General features: G+C 58.3%; 1 protein-coding gene across 5 annotated transcripts; it reads right to left on the bottom strand.

Moving 5' to 3' along the window:
- Positions 1-6950: 6950 nt before the first annotated feature.
- SPMAP2 (sperm microtubule associated protein 2) lies at positions 6951-21164 on the bottom strand. Of its 5 annotated transcripts, XM_064371217.1 has the most exons (9): positions 20811-21164; positions 18937-19059; positions 18601-18672; positions 18129-18190; positions 17381-17447; positions 14859-14976; positions 12037-12196; positions 7102-7248; positions 6951-7067 (listed from the first exon to the last, which is right to left on the bottom strand). In XM_064371217.1, exons 1-9 carry the CDS (start codon positions 21119-21121, stop codon positions 6988-6990), a joined length of 1140 nt encoding a protein of 379 aa, XP_064227287.1. In that variant the 5' UTR covers positions 21122-21164; the 3' UTR covers positions 6951-6987. The 5 variants fall into 5 exon arrangements, with proteins under 5 accessions (XP_064227287.1, XP_064227283.1, XP_021531893.2 ...); XM_064371213.1 differs by having other exon boundaries at positions 6951-7248; positions 14895-14976; positions 20811-21163; XM_021676218.2 differs by having other exon boundaries at positions 6951-7248; positions 20811-21162.
- Positions 21165-22251: the final 1087 nt, after the last annotated feature.

Raw genomic sequence — 22251 nt, 5'->3', positions numbered from 1 at the left:
TGTATTTTTAGTAGAGACGGGGTTTCACCATGTTGGCCAGGATGGTCTCGATCTCTTGACCTCGTGATCCGCCCCCCTCGGCCTCCCAAAGTGCTGGGATTACAGGCGTGAGCCACCGCGCCCAGCAATGAGGCTCTTTTAACCTTTCCTTCTAACACCGTCCAGGTCTGGACCTCTAAGCACTCAATATATTTTCTTTACATTTTTTTCTTTTTAAAATGTGAATTTTAATTTCTTTCTTTTCTTTCTTTCTTTTTTTTTTTGAAACACAGTCTCACTCTGTCACCCAGGCTGGAGTGCAGTGGCACGATCTCGAGTCACTGCAACCTCCGCCTCCCGTGTTGTTCAAGAGATTCTCCCGCCTCAGCCTCCCAGTAGCTGGGATTACAGGCACCTGTCACCTGGCTAATTTTTGCACTTTTAGTAGAGACAGGGTTTCACCATGTTGGCCACACTGGTCTCAAACTCCTGACCTCAAGTGATCTGCTCACCACAACCTCCCAAAGTGCTGGGATTATAGGCAAGAGTCACCGTACCTGGCCCTTTAATTTCATTTATTTTTAATATTTTTTTTTGAGACAGAGTCTCACTCCATCACCCAGGTTGGAGTGCAGAGGTGCGATCTTGGCTTACCGCAACCTCTGCCTCCTGGGCTCAAGCGATTCTCATGCCTCCCCGAGTAGTTGGGATTATAGGCACGTACCACCACGTCCAGCTAATTTTCTTTTTTGTATTTTTAGTAGAGACGGGGTTTCACCATGTTGCCCAGGCTGTTCTCAAACTCCTGACCTCAAGTGATCTGCCCGCCTCAGCCTCCAAAAGTCCTGGGGTTACAGGCGTGAGCCACCGTGCCCGGCATAATTATTATTCTAATTCAGTGAAGCTGACACCTGGAATTATTTTTCTCAGCAGCAGCAAAGGTAAATGGCAGCTACCAGGAGGCACCACAGTGCAGAGGAGGTGTCCTGGCTGTGGGAAGGGGCGCTTAGGAAAGCTGGGAATCAGGGCTCCTGCATACCTCTGACCGCCCAGGAAGCCCACCTAGGCTCTCGACGTCACCGGTGCCGGCATGGGTCTGCAACAGCTAGCTCAGCTTGGCCGGCGGTCCTTCCGGTTCCGGCCAAGTTTGATTCTTCCTGTGAAGTCTTCGGTGAGCTCCCGCACTGACGATCTAACTCCTTCAGGAACAGTGCTTCAGATTATTTCCAAGAAAATCTCTGCCAGTGTAGACTCGCACTGCTGATCTGAACACTCACTCATGGGTGTAATGACCGAGTGTGGGAGCATTTTGCTGCCTTGGTCCTGCAGCCACAACACCGCCATCCATGGTTTTGGTGGCATCACCCATCCTTGGCCATGATGGAAAGATGGTTGCAGAGATGGGAGTAGGTGCAGGTTTAGGTGCAGGCACAGGTGTAGGTGCAGGCACAGGTGTAGGTGTGGACAGGTGTAGGTGTACGCACAGGTGTAGGTGCGGGCACAGGTGTAGGTGCGGGCACAGGTGTAGGTGCGGGCACAGGTGTAGGTGCGGGCACAGGTGTAGGTATGGCACAGGTGTAGGTGCGGACACAGGTGTAGGTGCGGGCACAGGTGTAGGTATGGCACAGGTGTAGGTGTAGGCACAGGTGTAGGTGTAGGCACAGGTGTAGGTGTAGGCACAGGTGTAGGTGCAGGCACAGGTGTAGGTATGGCACAGGTGTAGGTGCAGGCACAGGTGTAGGTATGGCACAGGTGTAGGTGTAGGCACAGGTGTAGGTGCAGGCACAGGTGTAGGTATGGCACAGGTGTAGGTGTAGGTGCAGGCACAGGTGTAGGTGCAGGCACAGGTGTAGGTGCAGGCACAGGTGTAGGTGCAGGCACAGGTGTAGGTGCAGGGACAGGTGTAGGTGCAGGCACAGGTGTAGGTGCGGGCACAGGTGTAGGTGTGGACAGGTGTAGGTGTAGGCACAGGTGTAGGTATGGCACAGGTGTAGGTATGGCACAGGTGTAGGTATGGCACAGGTGTAGGTGCAGGCACAGGTGTAGGTATGGCACAGGTGTAGGTATGGCACAGGTGTAGGTGTAGGCACAGGTGTAGGTGTAGGCACAGGTGTAGGTGCAGGGACAGGTGTAGGTGCAGGCACAGGTGTAGGTGCAGGCACTGGTGTAGGTGCGGGCACAGGTGTAGGTGCAGGGACAGGTGTAGGTGCGGGCACAGGTGTAGGTGCGGGCACAGGTGTAGGTGTGGACAGGTGTAGGTGTAGGCACAGGTGTAGGTATGGCACAGGTGTAGGTATGGCACAGGTGTAGGTGCAGGCACAGGTGTAGGTATGGCACAGGTGTGGGTATGGCACAGGTGTGGGTATGGCACAGGTGTAGGTGTAGGCACAGGTGTAGGTGCAGGCACAGGTGTAGGTGCAGGGACAGGTGTAGGTGCAGGGACAGGTGTAGGTGCAGGCACAGGTGTAGGTGTGGACAGGTGTAGGTGTAGGCACAGGTGTAGGTATGGCACAGGTGTAGGTATGGCACAGGTGTAGGTATGGCACAGGTGTAGGTGCAGGCACAGGTGTAGGTATGGCACAGGTGTGGGTATGGCACAGGTGTGGGTATGGCACAGGTGTAGGTGCAGGCACAGGTGTAGGTGCAGGCACAGGTGTAGGTGCAGGGACAGGTGTAGGTGCAGGCACAGGTGTAGGTGCAGGCACAGGTGTAGGTGCAGGCACAGGTGTAGGTGCAGGGACAGGTGTAGGTGCAGGCACAGGTGTAGGTGCGGGCACAGGTGTAGGTGCGGGCACTGGTGTAGGTGCGGGCACAGGTGTAGGTGCGGGCACAGGTGTAGGTGCGGGCACAGGTGTAGGTGCGGGCACAGGTGTAGGTGCGGCACAGGTGTAGGTGCGGGCACAGGTGTAGGTGCGGGCACAGGTGTAGGTGCGGGCACAGGTGTAGGTGCGGGCACAGGTGTAGGTGCAGGGACAGGTGTAGGTGCGGGCACAGGTGTAGGTGCGGGCACAGGTGTAGGTGCGGGCACAGGTGTAGGTGCAGGGACAGGTGTAGGTGCGGGCACTGGTGTAGGTGCGGGCACAGGTGTAGGTGCGGCACAGGTGTAGGTGCAGGCACAGGTGTAGGTGTAGGTGTAGGTATACATTTTCTCCTGGAAATATCTAAGCCCTGGCCAGGCATGGTGGCTCACATCTTTAATCCCAGCACTTTAGGAAATGGAGGCTGGAAGATCCCCTGAGGTCAGGAGTTTGATACCAGCCTGGCCAACATGGTGAAACGCTGTGTCTACAAAAAATACAATAATTATGCGGGACGTGGTGGCTCATGCCCCTAATCCCAGCTACTCGGGAGGCTGAGGCAGGAGAATCGCCTGAACCAGGGAGGTGGAGGTTGCGGTGAGCCGAGATGGCACCATTGGATTTCAGCTTAGGCAACAAGAGCAAAACTCCGTCTCAAAACAAACAAAATTAGCCAGACATGGTGGTACATACCTCTAATCCCAGCCACCCAGGAGGCTGAGGCAAGAGAATTGCTGGAACCCAGGAGTTGGAGGCCGCAGTGAGCGAAGACCACACCCCTGCACTCCAGCATGCGTGACGGGGCGACACTCCGTCTCACAAATATCAAAGCACCTTCACACTCTACAGTTTCAAAACCGGAATTCGTTACCCACTCCCGTATTTAAAAGAAAGCTCCTCTCCCACTGTTCCCTATCTTGGTAAGTGGTGACAGCACACTCTCCGCTTCCTTCACAAACCCCGCTATCTGATTATTTATTTTGAGACACAGTCTCACTCTGTCGCCCAGGCTGGAGTGCAGTGGCGCAATCTCAGCTCATTGCAACCTCCACCTCCCGAGTTCAAATGATTCTCCTGCCTCAGCCTCCCAAGTAGCTGGGATTACAGGCACCCACCACCACACCCGGCTAATTTTTGTATTTTTAGTAGAGATCGGGTTTCACCACATTGGCCGGGCTGGTCTGGAACTCCTGACCTCATGATCCACCCGCCTCGGCCTCCCAAAGTGCTGGAATCACAGGCGTGAGCCACCGCGCCCGGCCCCGATCCTTTATTTCACCCGGTCCTGACACTGTGCTTCCTGAAGCTCGCTGCACTCCAGCCACGTCACCCACCTCCAGGCTACAGAGTCACTGAGAGCACCACGGAAGCCGTCAGACCGTCTGTGGTTGGCAGAAGCGTGTCCAAGGCCATCCCCATCCTAGTCCCCAGGCCCGTGAGTAAGTCACCCTAGATGGAAAGAGACTTGCAGACGGATTACGGGTGCTGAGTTGGGAGTTGGCCTGATCGCCCCGGTGGCCCAGGGTCGTTACAGCGTTCTGGAGAGAGGGCGTGGGAGGGTGAGGGTCAGAGACTGGAAGAGGCTGTGCTGCGGGTTCTGAAGACGAAAGACCCCACCCCCCAGCCCCTTACCAGGGAGGCAAGTGCCTCCAGATGCCAGAAAAGGTGCGAAAGGGATTCTCCCCGGGGCCTCTGGAAGAACCAGCCCTGCTGATGATTTGAATTCAGCCCAGTGAGACTCACTGGGGACTCCAGCCTCCTGGGCGATAAGGGAATAAACGCGCATTATTCTTTGGTTTCTGTTGTTGTTTCTGAGACTGAGTCTCGCAGTCTCTGTTGCCCAGGCTAGAGTGTACACGTGCGGTCTCAGCTTTCCGCAGCCTCAACCTCCCAGGCTGAAGAGAGCCTCCTGCCTCGGCCTCCCGAGCAGCTGGGATCACAGGCACGCGCCCCACCACGCCCAGTTAATTTTTAGTAGAGATGGGGTTTTGCCATGTCGGCCAGATCTCAAACTCCTGACCTCAGGTGATCCACCCGCCTTGGCCTCCCAGAGTGCTGGGATCACACAGGTGTGAGCCACCACACCCGGCCTGTGCGGTGTTTTAAGTCACCCCGTTTGTGGGCGTCTGTTACAGCAGCTACCGGATGCTAATGTGGGAGCTGTCTCTGTCCATCTGCCCTCCTGTAACAAAGTACCACAGACCGGGGGTTCCACACAATGCAAGCTTATGTCCCAGTCCTGGAGGCTGCAAGGCTGTGATCAGGGTGCCAGCACGGTCAGGTGCCGGTGACGGAGGGCTGGGGAGAATCAGCACGGTCAGGTGCCGGTGTCGGGGGCTGGGGGGGTGAGCACGGTCAGGTGCCGGTGTCGGGGGCTGCGGGGGTGAGCACGGTCAGGTGCCGGTGACGAGGGCTGCGGGGGTGAGCACGGTCAGGTGCCGGTGACGAGGGCTGGGGGGGGTGAGCACGGTCAGGTGCCGGTGACGAGGGCTGCGGGGGTGAGCACGGTCAGGTGCCAGTGACGAGGGCTGGGGGGGTGAGCACGGTCAGGTGCTGGTGATGGGGGGCTGCGGGGGTGAGCACGGTCAGGTGCCGGTGATGGGGGCTTGGGGGGTGAGCACTGTCAGGTGCCGATGACGGGGGCTGGGGGGGTGAGCACGGTCAGGTGCCGGTGACGAGGGCTGCGGGGGTGAGCACGGTCAGGTGCCGGTGATGGGGGCTTGGGGGGTGAGCACTGTCAGGTGCCGATGACGGGGGCTGGGGGGGTGAGCACGGTCAGGTGCCAGTGACGAGGGCTGGGGGGGTGAGCACGGTCAGGTGCTGGTGATGGGGGGCTGCGGGGGTGAGCACGGTCAGGTGCCGGTGATGGGGGCTTGGGGGGTGAGCACTGTCAGGTGCCGATGACGGGGGCTGGGGGGGTGAGCACGGTCAGGTGCCGGTGACGAGGGCTGGGGGGGTGAGCACGGTCAGGTGCCGGTGACGGGGGCTGCGGGGGTGAGCACGGTCAGGTGCCAGTGATGGGGGGCTGCGGGGGTGAGCACGGTCAGGTGCCGATGATGGGGGGCTGGGGGGGTGAGCACGGTCAGGTGCCGGTGACGGGGGCTGCGGGGGTGAGCACGGTCAGGTGCCGGTGACGGGGGGCTGGGGGGTGAGCACGGTCAGGTGCCAGTGACGGGGGCTGCGGGGGTGAGCATGGTCGGGTGCCGGTGATAGGGGGCTGGGGAGAATCAGCACAGTCAGGTGCTGGTGACGGGGGTCCTCCTGGTCACACACTGTCTGCTCTCCGTGTCCTAACATGGCAGACATGGCCCAGTGGTGTCTCTGGGCCTCTTTCCTAAGGACACCAACCCCACACATGACAGCTCTGCTCCATAACCTCACCGCCTCCCGGAGGCCTCACCTCCTGATACCATCACCTCGAGGGTGGGAATTTCAACACGTGAATTTGGGGGAGACACAGATGTTCAGGCCATAGCAGGGACTGTGGGCCTTTTCCTAACCTCTCGGAGCCTCAGTCTCCACGTCTGTGGAATGGGGACAGGGACGATCCCCCCATCATTAGGTTGCTGTACAGATCAGTAAGTTGGTCGGCGCAGCGGCTCTCGCCTGTAATCCCAGCACTCTGGGAGGCCAAGGTGGGTGGATCACCTGAGGTTGGGAGTTCAAGACCAGCCTGATCAAGATGGAGAAACCCTGTCTCTACCAAAATTACAAAAAAATTAGCTGGGCTTGGCAGTGGGCATCTGTAATCCGAGCTACTCAGGAGGCTGAGGTAGGAGAATTGCCTGAACCCAGGAGGCAGAGGTTGTGGTGAGCCGAGATCACGCCATTGCACTCCAGCCTGGGTAACAAGAGCAAAACTCCGTCTCAAAATAAAATAAAATAAAAAATAAAAGATCCGTAAGTTGTGCAGCAGCTGTCAGCTGGTTTCCCTGTGGCCCATTCTGGCTCCGAAGCGCCTGTGGGCCCTCAGGAGGAGCAGATGAGCAGGTCTGGATTTAAGAGCTTCCAAGGGCACGCGAGACGGTCAAAGTGCTCGGAAAATAAACAGCTCTACAAATCGCAGGTTGGATGCAAAAATAAATATTCTTGTCCTCCTCATCCTTCCCTCGGCCTTCCAGCCCGCCCTCCCTTCTCCAGGCCAAAAGGCTCAGAACAACCACATACGCGGGGTGAGGATGCCTGAGGGTGTTTACTGGGAGCCGACATCTCAGACGCTGGGCCCGGGGGGCTCACACTTTTCTGGTGATGCTTTTGGGGGTGGCGAGCTCAGAGAGGCGAGGAGATGCCCGGGCCACCAGTGCGGCCGGGGAGATGTAATAGGGGTCGTAGCCCTCATTGAGGCCCTTGCGCACTTTGGGCCTGGCCAGGGAGATGATCCGGGGGCTGGCCACCGCCTTCTTGGTGACATCCAGCACCACCCAGCGAGGATCTCGGTCAGGAACGCACTTGTCCGACTGAGCTCTGGGCACTAGAGGGGGCAGAAGAGAAGGATGGCGCTGGAGCTCAGACCTCATAAAAGCTCCACGTTCGGGCCGGGCATGGGGGCTCACGCCTGGAATCCCAGCACTTTGGAGGCCAAGGCAGGCGGATCACCTGAGGTCGGGAGTTCGAGACCAGCCTGGCCAACATGGAGAAACCCCAACTCTACTAAAAATAAAAAATTAACTGGGTGTGGTGTCACATGCCTGTAGTCCCAGCTACTTGGGAGGCTGAGGCAGGAGAATCGCTTGAACCCGGGAGGCGGAGGTTGCAGTGAGCTGAGATTGCGCCACTGCACTCCAGCCTGGGCAACCAGAATGAAGCTCCATCTCAAAAAAAAAAAAAAGGGGGGGTGTTTTATACAGAAAAAATATATCAAATGGCCATGGGTGGCCAGGCTCCGTGACACCTGCCTGTAACTCCAGCACTTTTGGAGGCGGAGGCAGGAGGATCACTTGAGCCCTAGAGTTTGAGGCCGGACTGAGAAACAGGAAGACCCCATCTCTGAAGAAAAAAAAACGGCCACAGGTACCTGAAAGGGGGACTCGGGGAACCACAGCCAAGAGAGCTCAAGTCTCCTCATAATGCAGCCAACCCGGGTGACCCTGGTGGCCAGGGGGGCCTCAGTCTGCCCTTCCACCCTCCTCTGCACCTGCTAATGTCACGGTAGCAGGTGGATCGGGCAGGGGGCATCTCCTCCTGAGGGAAGGTGTCATGTCCTGGTCCTGGTGGCTGTCCCTCAGGCACCCGTGTCCCCGCCTCCTGGTACCCCTACCTCCCCATCTCTCCCCCACCCCTTCCGTTACAGCAGGGAGCAGCAGCAGACTGCTTGGACACTAGGAAAGGGGCCACCCAAGCCTGCCACAGTAGCTGGGGCCGTTCTCCACCTTGTCTCTTGGGGCCTCAGGGCCTTGGACTTCTGGGGGAGCTACCACCTTCTCTCGGAATCCCTCTTTGCTGGGAGCAGGTGAATAAGGGCTACCCACTTCGTGGCCGACCAGCCCCAGCACCGGGAACTGGCCCCTGGGGAAGAGTGTGGTCTCTTCCACAAGGCAGGAGAACCCCATGAGGAATGTGTTTGGGCAGGGTCATCTGAACAGAAACAGGAGTGTGGACGCAGTGACAGACACGGAAACGTGGGTACACGGCACCGCCTTAGCCTGTGCTCACACATACACTCACACACAGACTCACACACTCACACACAGTGAATATAAACATGGGTACACGGCACCGCCATAGCCCGTGCTCTCACACACACACTCTCTCACACACACACACACTCACACACAGTGAATATAAATGTGGGTATACGGCACCACTTTAGCCCGTGCTCACACACATTCACACACACACACACTCACACACAGTGAATATAAACATGGGTACACGGCACCGCCTTAGCCCGTGCTCACACACACTCACACACACACACTCACACACAGTGAATATAAACGGGTACACGGCACCGCCTTAGCCCGTGCTCACACACACTCACACACACACACACACAGTGAATATAAACATGGGTACACGGCACCGCCTTAGCCCGTGCTCACACACACTCACACACACACACACACACAGTGAATATAAACATGGGTACACGGCACTGCCTTAGCCCGTGCTCACACACACTCACACACACACACACTCACACACAGTGAATATAAACATGGGTACACGGCACCGCCTTAGCCCGTGCTCACACACACTCACACACACACACACTCACACACAGTGAATATAAACATGGGTACACGGCACTGCCTTAGCCCGTGCTCACACACACTCACACACACACACTCACACACAGTGAATATAAACATGGGTACACGGCACTGCCTTAGCCCGTGCTCACACACACACACACTCACACACAGTGAATATAAACATGGGTACACGGCACCGCCTTAGCCCGTGCTCACACACACTCACACACACACACACTCACACACAGTGAATATAAACATGGGTACACGGCAACGCCTTAGCCCGTGCTCACACACACTCACACACACACACACACACACAGTGAATATAAACATGGGTACGCGGCCCCGCCATAGCCCGTGCTCTCACACACTCACACACACACACACTCACACACAGTGAATATAAACATGGGTACACGGCACCGCCTTAGCCCGTGCTCACACACACTCACACACACACACACACACAGTGAATATAAACATGGGTACACGGCACCACCTTAGCCCGTGCTCACACACACTCACACACACACACTCACACACAGTGAATATAAACGGGTACACGGCACCGCCTTAGCCCGTGCTCACACACACTCACACACACACACACACACACAGTGAATATAAACATGGGTACGCGGCCCCGCCATAGCCCGTGCTCACACACACTCACACACACACACACTCACACACAGTGAATATAAACATGGGTACACGGCACTGCCTTAGCCCGTGCTCACACACACTCACACACACACACACTCACACACAGTGAATATAAACATGGGTACACGGCACCGCCTTAGCCCGTGCTCACACACACTCACACACACACACACACACACACACACAGTGAATATAAACATGGGTACGCGGCCCCGCCATAGCCCGTGCTCTCACACACTCACACACACACACTCACACACAGTGAATATAAACATGGGTACACGGCACTGCCTTAGCCCGTGCTCACACACACTCACACACACACACACTCACACACAGTGAATATAAACATGGGTACACGGCACTGCCTTAGCCCGTGCTCACACACGCTCACACACAGTGAATATAAATGTGGGTATACGGCACCACTTTAGCCCGTGCTCACACACACACTCTCACACACACACTAACACACAGTGAATATAAACATGGGTACGCGGCCCCGCCATAGCCCGTGCTCACACACACACACACACACACTCACACACAGTGAATATAAACATGGGTACACGGCACTGCCTTAGCCCGTGCTCACACACACTCACACACACACACTCACACACAGTGAATATAAACATGGGTACACGGCACCTCTTTAGCCCGTGCTCACACACACACTCTCACACACACACTAACACACAGTGAATATAAACATGGGTACATGGCACCGCCATAGCCCGTGCTCACACACACTCACACACACACACTCACACACAGTGAATATAAACATGGGTACACGGCACCGCCTTAGCCCGTGCTCACACACACTCACACACACACACACACACACGATGAATATGAACACCACCACCCTGGCACGGCTATGACTGTTTCTCTGGCCGCTGCTCTTCACCCCAAGTGTCTCTCCTGCACCTTCTGGGCGGACGGCAGCCCTGCCTGGGCGACAGCCGTGTGCAGGGTAAGGGGCCGAGCAGGGTGGCCGTGGTGGCCCTAAGGGGGCTGGAAGGGCCGTGCCCAGAACCCGGCCTCCTTTGAACTCCTCTGTGAGACTTCAGGAAGCATCTGGGCTTCGGCAGCCTGCTGGGTTTCTGGCACTCTCTCGCGGCGGTGACTGAGCCCGCACGGCAAGTGTGAACAGACACAGAGAGAGGCAGCCCAGCCACAAACTCGCTCTCACCCCACAGTTCAGCACCTTTCATTTGCTCCTCTGCTGCACGTTTTCAAAATGCTGTATCCGTGACGTGTGTGTCTGCGGTGAGCGCGTGTGTGCGGGACGGCTGGGGCAGTGCTACGGTGGCACTCAGCTGTGTCCGTTCATTTCACTCATCATTTCACAGATGTCAAGGGGATGGATGAAATGAACGAATAAACAAGAAAAGGCCCCACAAGCGAAGTTAAAAGACAAGACACAGCCAGGAAGAAGTTGTGGCGCCTGTGTTCACCGAGGGATTAGTAGCCACGTGACATAAAGAGCTGCCACGTTATACAAAGAGCTGCTCCCAATCTACAACCCAAAACACCAGGCCGCAGGAACCTGGGAAAAGGATGCCAAAGGGTAAACCTAAATGGCCAAGCAACTTCTCCGCGGCAGCGTGCAGGCGTTACTCCTGTCGTTAGGGAAGTGCGTGTTCAACTTGTTCTAAAGGACAGGAAGGGAGTCAGGCCAACACCTATTTCTCTTTGCTTTTTTTTTGAGACGTTGTTTCAGTCTTGTTGTCCAGGCTGGAGTGCAATGGCGCGATCTCGGCTCACCGCAACCTCCGCCTCCTGGGTTCAGGCAATTCTCCTGCTCAGCTCCTGAGTAGCTAGGATTACAGGCACGCGCCACCATGCCCAGCTAATTTTTTGTATCTTTAGTAGAGACGGGGTTTCACCATGTTGACCAGGATGGTCTCGATCTCTTGACCTCGTGATCCACCCACCTCGGCCTCCCAAAGTGCTGGGATTACAGGCGTGAGCCACCGCGCCCGGCCTAATTTTGTATTTTTAATAGAGACAGGGTTTCCCCATGTTGGTCAGGCTGGTCTCAAACTCCTGACCTCAGGTGATCCACCCGCCTCGGCCTCCCAAAATGCTGGGATTACAGGCGTGAGCCACCGCACCTGGCCACGTCAACACCCATTTTAAAGCTGCCTTTGTACCGTAGCGTGGCTCTCTGGCCCCTGCTCTGCACCCTAACTTTCTCCTGTACACCTTCTTTCCCTGCTACGAAACCCACTCAGACAACACTCTGTGCTTCCGGACGACACTCCCAGTGATTTCTGCTTCTCTTTCCTGGAGGAGAGCTTCCCGCTGCCTGCTCTAGGCAGAGGTATAGGGTGTCCCCAGGATTTGGACGGGACATCGGAGGCGCCTCGCCTGAGGCACTCACTTACTGGCCAAATGAAGGAGGCGGTTATAGTCTGACACACGTGGCTTGGGTTTCGGCATGGGGTCCCACTCTTCCAGCAGGGTGGCCGGGGCCTTCGGCTTTGACAGCTGGAGGATCCGGGAGCTGGGGACTGCCATTTGGGCCGCCCTGGATACCCGGGACACCTGCAAACAGAGAGAGAGAGAAGGAGTAAAACAGTCCACAACTCCTCACGGGCCGTGGGGCAAAAGGACCCCACGGCCGACACTAAAAGCCAAGAGACAGACTGGGGAGAACTTAGTTTGTAACGTGTTCATCAAAGGATTAGGAACTATCATATATAAAGAGCTCCACCAAACCAATAACCAAAAAACCCCAAAGGGCCGAGCAAATGCTACAGGACCCTAAAGCGTCAACAACCCTGTCTTCTGACCCACGTGAAGTCAACAGCTGTTGGCAAATGTAAATTAAAACAGAATGTCACTCCACGTTCACAGCTCTGGCAACAACAAAGAAGTCTGCCATTATCAAGCCCTGGGGAGAATGTGGGAGGGGAGAGACTCCCGTGCAGGGCTGGTGGGAGAGTGAGTTCGTACAAGCGACTCAGGGAGCTCCCGGTCCACTCGGCCCTGGCGAACACGCATCGGCTAGGTGACCGCCGGATACGGGGACTCCTGCCCTCGCCCAGGGACTGGCGTGCGGGGAGGTGCCGTGAGCTGTCGCCACCCACACACCCCACAGGGAGCAGGCCCCGCAGGTGAGTGACCGCCCACACCCCCAGGGAGCTGGGCGCGGCCGCCTGGGTCAGCACGGGCTGACTGTGGCACGTTCCCAAGACGGGGCAACCCAGCAGTGGGGCCACTTTTTCTCCACAAATCACCACGAATTGCTCTAGAACACAATAGTGAGGGAAAGCAAGACAGGCGCCTTTTACGGTCACGAAATCCACGGCACGGGACAGAGGGAACGAGGTGTGACAGCGGTGGCCGTGGGGGGAGGCCACACAGACGCTTCACCCAGAACCCTGGCACGCCAGCTCACAGGTAAATTCTCGGCCGTGGCCGGCGCGGTGGCAGCACTCTGGGAGGTCCAAGTGGGTGGATCCCTTGAGCCCAGGAGTTCAAGATCAGCCTGGACAACATAGCAAGACCCCATCTCCACACACGTGCTCGGCATTTTCCAGAAAATCCGCGGTCCACCGAAAGCGTGTTCTTTGATCCTTCGCCCCAGTCCCCCCAAAGACAAGCATCTGACACCTGAGACTGGAGCCAGCCTCCCCACCTCTCCTCACGGGCACCCCGCTTCCCCTTCGCCGGCTGGCTCCCGACGGGTGTGTAGGAGTCCGCCTGCAAAATAAGTAAGGAGTAGGCAGGGACCCTTCACACATCTCCCACTTATGCTTTGCTGGGAGAGGAGCTGGCCGCGCCTGACGCCTCTGGGAGGGAGGAGGGAAGGAGGGCAGCTGCTGAAATGTTGTCTCCCCTAAAAGGGAAGACGCAGAGTCCGACCCATGCCTCCCAGATGCTCCCGTCCGTCCGTTCTCCCAGCGTTACCTGAGAGTCTCAGCTGGAGGCAGAGGAAGAAATGAAACAACCCCCAAGGGTCACTGTGAAATTTCAGTCCCCTTTCTTCCTCCGTAAAAATCACAGACACATCTCTCAGCGAAGACGTCGTGGTGTTTGCGATCTAAGCTCCCACTCCGCGGTCCTCCCCTCTGTCCCCTCCTTCCCCCTCCCTCCTCTCTCTCCCCGCCAGCCCCGAGGCCTCCACACACACAGATCAGGCCTGAGTCGGGCCTTGGAGAAGCGCAGGCCTGGAGGGGCGGGAAGGAGGTGAACAGTTTATGCATCCATGCCACTACCCATCTGTGCCATGCCCAGGGCAAAGCCATCTCTGGAAAGGCCACAGCAAACCAAGAAGGCACGTCCCTGCACTGAGGGAGGCCCTGTGCAGGTGGGCAGGAGCTACGGACAGGCTCAGGTGGGGGACTCCGGGTTCGGCCCCGCTCAGACTGGCCCAGCGGTGGCCTGGGAAAGGAACAGGGGCAGCCGGGCACAGAGGATTCGCTATAGACAGGTAGGCTGTTCCAGGCAGCGGGTAGGCTGAACTGCCAGGGCAAAGGCCTGGAGGCTTGCTGAGGAATTTGCACTTATTTCGGTGACAGACCACACCCTGAGGGTGGGGGCGGAGAGAGGAGAGGTCAAGGGCTAGTTTTGTATTTTTAGTAGACATGGGGTTTCTCCAAGTTGGTCAGAACTCCCGACCTCAGGGGATCCACCCGCCTCGGCCTCCCAAAGCGCTGGGATGACAGGCCTGAGCCGCGGCATGGCTTATCGTTTATTTTTTAGCGTTATCAGTGTTACTGTGATTGTGTTTTAAAATGAAAAAATAAAATAAAATGTCCTTGTCTGTCTGATGGGCTGGGCGGTGGCTCACACCTGTAATCCCAGCACTCTGTGAGGCTTAGGCGGGCGGATCCCCCGAGGTCAGGAGTTCCAGACCAGCCTGGCCAACGTGGTGAAACCCGCCTCTATTAAAAATACGAAAAAATAAAAAAATTAGCTGGGCGTGGTGGCGCGCACCTGTACTCCCAGCTACTCAGGAGGCCAAGGCGGGAGGATCACTTGACCCCGGGAGGCGGAGGCTGCAGTGAGCTGAGATCGCGCCGCTGCGCTCCAGCCCGGGCGACAGAGCCAGACTGTCCCTCCCAAACGGAAGCAGCCACCTGGGTCGCTCTGGAGCCGGCTCCCCTACTCATCTCTGACCCCGAAGGCCAAGTGACTCTCACCGTCTGCCCCTTCCCAGCCCGCTGGGTGGGGTGAGGCCCGGGGGGCACGGGGCACCCACCTCAGACGTGTTCATGCTGCAGACGTTGCTACGAACCTTCGGGGCGGCCAGTTCCTTCAGGCGACGTGACGCTCGGTATTCCAGGGAGGACCGAGGAATGGGCCAGACGGGAGTCGTCCTGAGGGACGTCCCCACTTTAGACCGGCAGCCTGGCCGGCCTCGGGGAGGGGGGTGTGTGTGTGTGAGTGTGTGTGTGAGCAGCCTGGCCACCCTCAGGGAGGGGTGTGTCTGTGTACATGCATGCAGTGTGGCCGGCCTCAGGGAGGGGTGTGTGTGTGTGTGTGTGTGTGTGTGCGCGCGCACGCGCGAGCAGCCTGGCCGGCCTCTGAGGGGGTGCATGTGTGGGTGTGGGTGTGAGAGCAGCCTGGCCAGCCTCGGGGAGGGGTATGTGTCTGTGTGTGTGTGTGTGTCTGTGTGTGTGTGTGTCTGTGTGTGTGTGAGCAGCCTGGCCAGCCTCGGGGAGGGGTATGTGTCTGTGTGTGTGTGTGTCTGTGTGTGTGTGTGTCTGTGTGTGTGTGAGCAGCCTGGCCAGCCTCGGGGAGGGGTATGTGTCTGTGTGTGTGGGTGTGTGTGAGCAGCCTGGCCGACCTCAGGGTGTGTGTGTGAGAGAGAGCAGCCTGGCCGGCCTCGGGGACGGGTGTGCGCACGTGTGTTTCCCAGCTCCTCTGTTTCCGGGGTTAAGCGAACCTGGGCAGTGGGGGGTTTTGAAAGCGTCTCCCAGAAGCGATTCATAAAGAACCCCTAAGAGTTCTCAAGCACAGAGCTACCATCCCTAGGTTGCCTCCGTCCACGCGCAGGCCCAGGCCCCCTCCACTCCCTGCTGTGACGGCAGCTCCTCCCGGGCCTTCTCCACACACCCGTCATCAAGAGCTGGGTGACGACTTGGACCCAGGGGACCGAAGTCCTGAGCTTGCCATGCAAAGCTGGGGAAAGTGAAGCACGCTCAGCTCACGGGGCCTGCGCCTTCTAAAACCGGGTCTCAGTTCTGCCTCTGCCCAGAAATAATGCCGCATTTCACGGATTCTGAGGCAGGCTGTCCACACGGGGACAGGTGTGAGGTCGGGAGGCCGCTGATGAGTGCTGCCGGCCACATGGCAGGGTGTCACGGCTGCATCTGGCTGCCTGTCACCTCCATCGAGTTACGTGCTCTGCTGCTTCTACAGGAGTTAAGTGTTCGGTTTTTTTTTTTAGACGGAGTCTCGCTCTGTCACCAGGCCAGAGGGCAGTGGTGCGATCTCAGCTCACTGAAACCTCCGCCTCCTGGGTTCAAGCGATTATCCTGCCTCACCCTCCTGAGTAGCTGGGACTACAGGTGCCCGCCACCATGCCCGGCTAACTTTTTATATTTTAGTAGAGATGGGGTTTCACCATGTTGACCGGGATGGTTTCGATCTCCTGACCTCGTGATCCGCCCGCCTCGGCCTCCCAAAGCGCTGGGATTACAGGCATGAGCCACCGGGCCCGGCCAGGAGTTAAATTTAATTGCATTTTAAATAGTCTTCAGATTACAAAGTGATTTGGAGTTAAAAAGTTACTGTGCACAAATACAGGGGTGAAGCAGTGTGTGAGACTCCCCCATCAGCATCTCTGAGTGAAAAGTGGTTACACAGCTGGACACACTTCCGCCGCATCGTTCAGTGGCATTCCTTTATACACGGCGTAAAGACTGGTGATTCTACGTCGGGCCTAAAAAACTAAAGATCACTTCTAGGCCGGGCGCGGTGGCTCACGCCTGTAATCCCAGCACTTTGGGAGGCCGAGGCGGGCGGATCAAGAGGTCAACAGATCGAGACCATCCTGGACAACATGGTGAAACCCCGTCTCTACTAAAAATACAAAAACTAGGTGGCGTGGTGGCGCGTGCCTGTAATCCCAGCTACTCGGGAGGCTGAGGCAGGAGAATCACTTGAACCGGGAGGCGGAGGTTGCGGTGAGCCGAGATCGCAACACTGCACTCCAGCCTGGGCGGCAGAGCTCTGTCCCCAGACTGAGATACTGTCTCAAAAAAAAAAACAGAACATTTTTAACAAGCACAGGGGCTCTAAGTGATAAGAATTTTGTATGTAGAATAATAACATGTCTTACAATTTCTACGTTTTTTGAGTAAACAACATACAGTCACCACGGTGATAACAGCATCTGAGCACGTGCTGCACTGTGCACTGTGTGTGTATGTGTGTGTGTGTGTGTGTGTGTGTGTGAGAGACCGTTCACGGGAGGCCTCCGCACCAGGGGCCCAGCAGCCTGGGGGCGGGAAGACGGCCAGTCCCATCCGAATGCAGGCTGTCCAGGGCTAGACCTGGACCCTCCCCACCTCTGCGCCCTGACGGGAGAATAAGGCATTTCTGCCAAGCTCTGCCCTGAAAGTCTCACCCGGCCTCCTTCCCCAGCTGCCGAGCTCTGCCCTCAGACCCTCACCCGGCCTCCTTCCACCCTCAGAGTCTCACCCGGCCTCCTTCCACCCTCAGACCCTCACCCGGCCTCCTTCCACCCTGAGAGTCTCACTCGGCCTCCTTCCCCACCTGTTGCTATTATATTCCAGGTAGAATCTCCGGGGCCGAGACAGCTCCTCCATTCGCCGGGACACCTCTGTGCAAATGGGAAACGGAGTTGGTGAACCCCGGCGTAAACTCCCCGCGGTGCCCAGGGGCCTCTGCCCGCGGAATTCAGCTTTTCATGGGCTGCGGCAGGAGGCTCAACTGGAAGAACTATGACCAGAGACAACTGGGGACCAGGCTCCCTGCAGAGAGAGCGTCTGCTGTCCCTGTTTTAGGGACCACGGGCTCAGAGGCCTGAAGCTCCTTGCTCAGACAGTGGGATGTGAGTGGCAGGGGTGGGGCAGCAGCTTGGCCCACGGCCCCTCCACGGGGCTCGAGCCAGATCCAGCAGCCAGCAGGCTGGGCAAGTGGGTTTTGTTCTGAAGTCAGCACGAGCCTTGGGTTTCCAGAGCCTGAGTGATGACAGAGGGTGAGGGGTGCAGAGAGAGCTTTCTTTAAACGTCTCATTCAAAGGTGTCTATGATACCTCAATACCAGATTCCTCTCAAAAAAAAATGCGTGGACACGTTGTGGACGGTGAAGGGTCTTTCGGTGAAGTGAACTCCTACCCTGCAGAGTGCGCCCCACGCCCCTCGCCCCCAGGACCACCTCCGCCAGCTCTGGCTCCTCAGGGGACCGACTGCAGAGCAGGACCCCAGAGAGAAGTGGGGAGGTCAGAAGCATCTGGATGCAGCAGCTGGGCAGGGGCCTCAGCGGGCACGGCTGCACCTACCGGGCACTGTGATGGTGAGGCTGGTGTCCTCCAGGAACCGCTCGGTCCAGTACACAGGCGGCCTAGAATAAGCGGGTGGCTCAGGGAAGGGGGCAGAGAGCCCAGGCCCCGCCGGAAAGAAGCCCGGGTCTCTGCCGGGAGGGCGGCCGAGGGGAGGCGTGGAGTTGCGGGGAGAGGGGGAGGCCAGAGGAGGCCACTGCAGGGCCACTGGGACGCACGGATTGTTGTGTCCACGGGAGGGGGCAGCTGGGGGAAGCAGAACGACCAGGGTCCAGGCCCCTCCCGGGAGCAGACCCAGGTCGTAGCTGGTGCCTGAGTCCAGAGCACGAGGCTGAACCCAGGAACAGCCCTGGGGGCGGAGAGCCCCCCATCCTTCTCCCTGGAGAGAAGGGGGTGGCCGAGTGAAGGGTCCCCTGGAACCTGCAGCGTGTCCCCAGCACAGACGGGGGGTGGGAGACGGCCCTGGACTTACCAGTAGAGACAGAAGTGCAGGCTCGTCTGGCGTGGGGAAATCCAGGCGTAGCCCCGACAACGGCAGCCCTTCCTGCGAGGAGACAGGCCGGGCCTCCACTGCCTTCGCCCCGGGTCTCCCGTTTGCTCCCAGACGCCTCACTCTCCTCTGGCCACCACCCCGAGGGCAGAGTTCCCAGAGAGTCCCGGTGTGTGGCGGTAGCCAGCTGACCCCTAAGTTCGTCCGACTTGGTGGCGGTTTGGGGAGGGGAGCCAGCAGAGGGGACAGGGGAGCCTGGGAGGGTGCAGAGGAAGCCCCAGCCGCGCCCCAGCCCCACCGCGGCCAGCGTGTCCTCACCTGTCTTTCAGGACTTGCCCATGTCTCTTGGGCTCTGCCAGCTCACGGGGCCTCCGCCGCCGCCTCTTCTTCCTCGCTCTGGCCACGGCGGGGCCGGGGATCTTCTGGCTGATGGACAGCCGGCTTCGGGAGAATTCCACGTCTAAGCCGGAGCTGGTTTTCCACCACGACGCATTTGGGAGCCAGAGGGGCGTGGGCCTTGCTCAAGCACCTTTCATTTGCTGCCCCCCCACCCCCCACACCTCCCCCACCCCCTCACTGCTCACACCTCCCCACCCGCCACCATGCTTCCCACTCCACCCCCCACCCCACCCCACCCCTCCCCTGCCAGCACACATCTCCTTTCCCGCCAGGGGTCTCCAGCGGGAGGACTTGGGCCTCACGAAGGCCTGGACTGAACCCCAGCTCCACAGCGTGCGGGAGGGAAGGCCCTGGCCAGGTCTCCTGACTCCCTCAGCGTCCTCCTCTGTGAACCAGGGATGAGACCGGTCCCCATCCGGTGGGGCTGGCTCAGTGACTACTGAGGTGACGTTTACTCAGCCCGCAAGCATTTATCGAGGAACTACTGTGTGCCAGGCGCCAGAGGGGCACCCAGCCGACAAAGAGCCCAGCTCCTGCCTCCCAGGAAGCTCACAGACGGCGGGAGGACGAGGCAGCCCAGGACGGTGTGGAGTGCCAGGCCCTCTGCCCACCTCCCTGCCCGTGTCCTTCCTCGACGCAGCCCTGGGCTCCCACGTCCTCCCCACGGCCCCTCACACCCCGCCGTGTTCTCTGAGTTCTCGGCCAGCCAACGGCCCTCTATGGCACGGGACGTCGCTGGGGAACAGGCCTAACTAACAAGAGGGCCCACGTGAGAAGGGGCAGCTGGGCGTGGACGCGTGCCGAGACCACACGCCGCGCAGGGGACGAGCGAGCCCGGAGGCGCGAGGCGGGCGCTCCTTGCTGGGGTCACTCGGGCAGTTTGCCCCAGATCATTGAATCGCCGCCCCTGGTGCCAATTCGCCAAATCATTAGTTCACCCAGAACATCTTTCTCCAACCTTTTAAAACGTTTTAGCCACCTGTGGTGCTTGGGATGGTTTCAGCTTTTGAGTTGGGAGACTTATTTTGTTTTTTTAAGAGGGCGTCTCGCTCCGTCGCCCAGGCTGGAGTGCAGGGGTGCCATCTCGGCTCACTGCGACCTCCGCCTCCCAGGTTCAAGCGATTCTCCTGCCTCAGCCTCCTCGGCAGCTGGGATCACAGGCGCCTGCCACCATGCTTGTCTAATTTTTGTGATCTTAGTAGGGAGGGGGTTTCACCATGTTGGTCAGGCTGGTCTCGAACTCCTGACCTTGTGATCCGCCCGCCTCGGCCTCCCAAAGTGCTGGGATGACTGGCCCAAGCCACTTCCCCCCGGCCAAATCGGGAGATTCTTTTTCCCATGTCTTTTTCTCTCTGTCTGACGTGAGGCCATCACTTGTAAACTCTGAACTCTGGGTGCCTGAGCTCAGTGTGCCTGACTCCAAAATCAGTTTACTCCACCTCCTGCCACTGAACGGGAGTGTTCGCTGGCATTTGCCTCGGAGCCCAGGGAGGGGTGCTGGCCACCCTGTGACCCGGCCCACGCCCAGGCCGCCCTCTGACCCGGCCCACGCCCAGGTCGCCCTCTGACCCACCCACGCCCAGGCCGCCCTCTGACCCGGCCAACACCTGCGCTGCCTCAGCAGGGCCCCTTGGGAGCAGCAAGCCAGGGAGAGGCTGGGAACAAGCATTTCATGTGCCCGGGACACTGCCCTGGGGACTGGCGGGTGTGGGGGCTGCTGCCTCCCCCATGGCCAGAGGCTAAGCCCTACCCCCACCCCATGCCTGGGCAGGTCCCTGCCCCCCTGTGCCCACCTCATCTCAGGAATGTCCTCCTCTGCGTCCAGGTCCAGAGCTCTCTCCAATTCAGACAGGTCGTCTTTGGGGTCCAGGGTCTCCGGGAGCTCCTCCCCGGCCCCCTCCTCGGGGCGAAGCTCCTCTTCTGGGTCTTCAGGGCCCAGCTCTGCATGGCCCAGGTCCTGGAGTCTGGGGTCTGTGACCCGCCGGCTCCCGTACACAGAGCTCCGGAGGCCGCGGGGGTCGCCGTCCGGCTCCTTCTCCGACCCACCCCCAGCCCCGGAGTGCTGGCTGCCGAGCGAACCCCGCCCTCGCCTGGCGTTCCCCATACACAGGTCACTCCCCCACCCGCCCACGGCCTCACTCCTTCACCCAAATGTGTCTGTGGTCACCGTGGCGACAGGAGAACGCCCCCTACACTCCCCACGCCCACATTCTAACCCCGTGCTGTCCGTAATGCCGGTCACCTGGGCTTGTGCTCGGATCCAGGGTGAGTCCTGGATTGGTTTAGGAAGGACACCTGAGGGGGTCTGCAGAGGCTTCCCTCTATTAAAACACACACAAGGGGCCGGGTGCCGTGGCTTACACCTGTCATCCCAGCACTTTGGGAGGCCGAGGCGGGCAGATTGCCTGAGCTCAGGAGTTTGAGACCAGCCTGGGCAACTCAGTGAAACCTCATCTTTACTAAAATACAAAAAATTAACCAGGCGTGGTGGCGTAAACCTGTAGTCCCAACAGGTGGATCACGAGGTCAGGAGTTCGAGACCAGCCTGGCCAAGATGAAGCCTCATCTCTACCAAGAATACAAAAATTAGCCGGGCGTGATGGTGGGCACCTGTAATCCCAGCTACTTGGGAGGCTGAGGCAGGAGAATTGCAAGAACCAGGTAGGCGGAGGTTACACTGAGCCAAGATCCCACCACTGCACTCCAGCCTGGGTGACAAAGCGAGATTCCGTCGCAAAAAATAAATAAAATAAAACAAGGAGATGCAAGGAAGAGGCCAAGTCTCCTGTTCCTGGTTCCCACTGGACCCGTCTGTAATGTCCGGAGCCCAGGCAGCCTTGTTGTGACCATGAGGTCCACAGCTTGAGGGCAGGTGAACTGAAGGACAGGCCTTTGACGCCATTGCTGAGCCTCTGAACTTAGCAGCCCAGGAATCCACACTGTGTCCAGGCTTCTCGCTGCTTTAAACAATCCATTTCCTTAGTTTTAGTAGGTTCCCAATGCCTTGCAGCTAAAAGCCCCCTACACAGACCCAGCCCCAACATCTCATGAGATGTAACTTCAAAACAGGCTGTCCTAATCCTCACCATAAAATCATTGTTGATGAGCCGGGCGCGGTGGCTCACACCTGTCATCCCAGCACTTTGGGAGGCCGAGGCAGGTGGATCACCTGAGGTCGGGAGTTCAAGATCAGCCTGGCCAACATGGTGAAACCCCGTCTCTACTAAAAGTACA

The sequence above is a fragment of the Aotus nancymaae genome, unplaced genomic scaffold (assembly GCF_030222135.1).
Source record: "Aotus nancymaae isolate 86718 unplaced genomic scaffold, 86718_ANA_hifiasm-v0.15.2.pri h1tg000124l, whole genome shotgun sequence".
Taxonomy (NCBI): domain Eukaryota; kingdom Metazoa; phylum Chordata; class Mammalia; order Primates; family Aotidae; genus Aotus; species Aotus nancymaae.
This window is presented reverse-complemented; position numbering and strand designations above follow the sequence as displayed.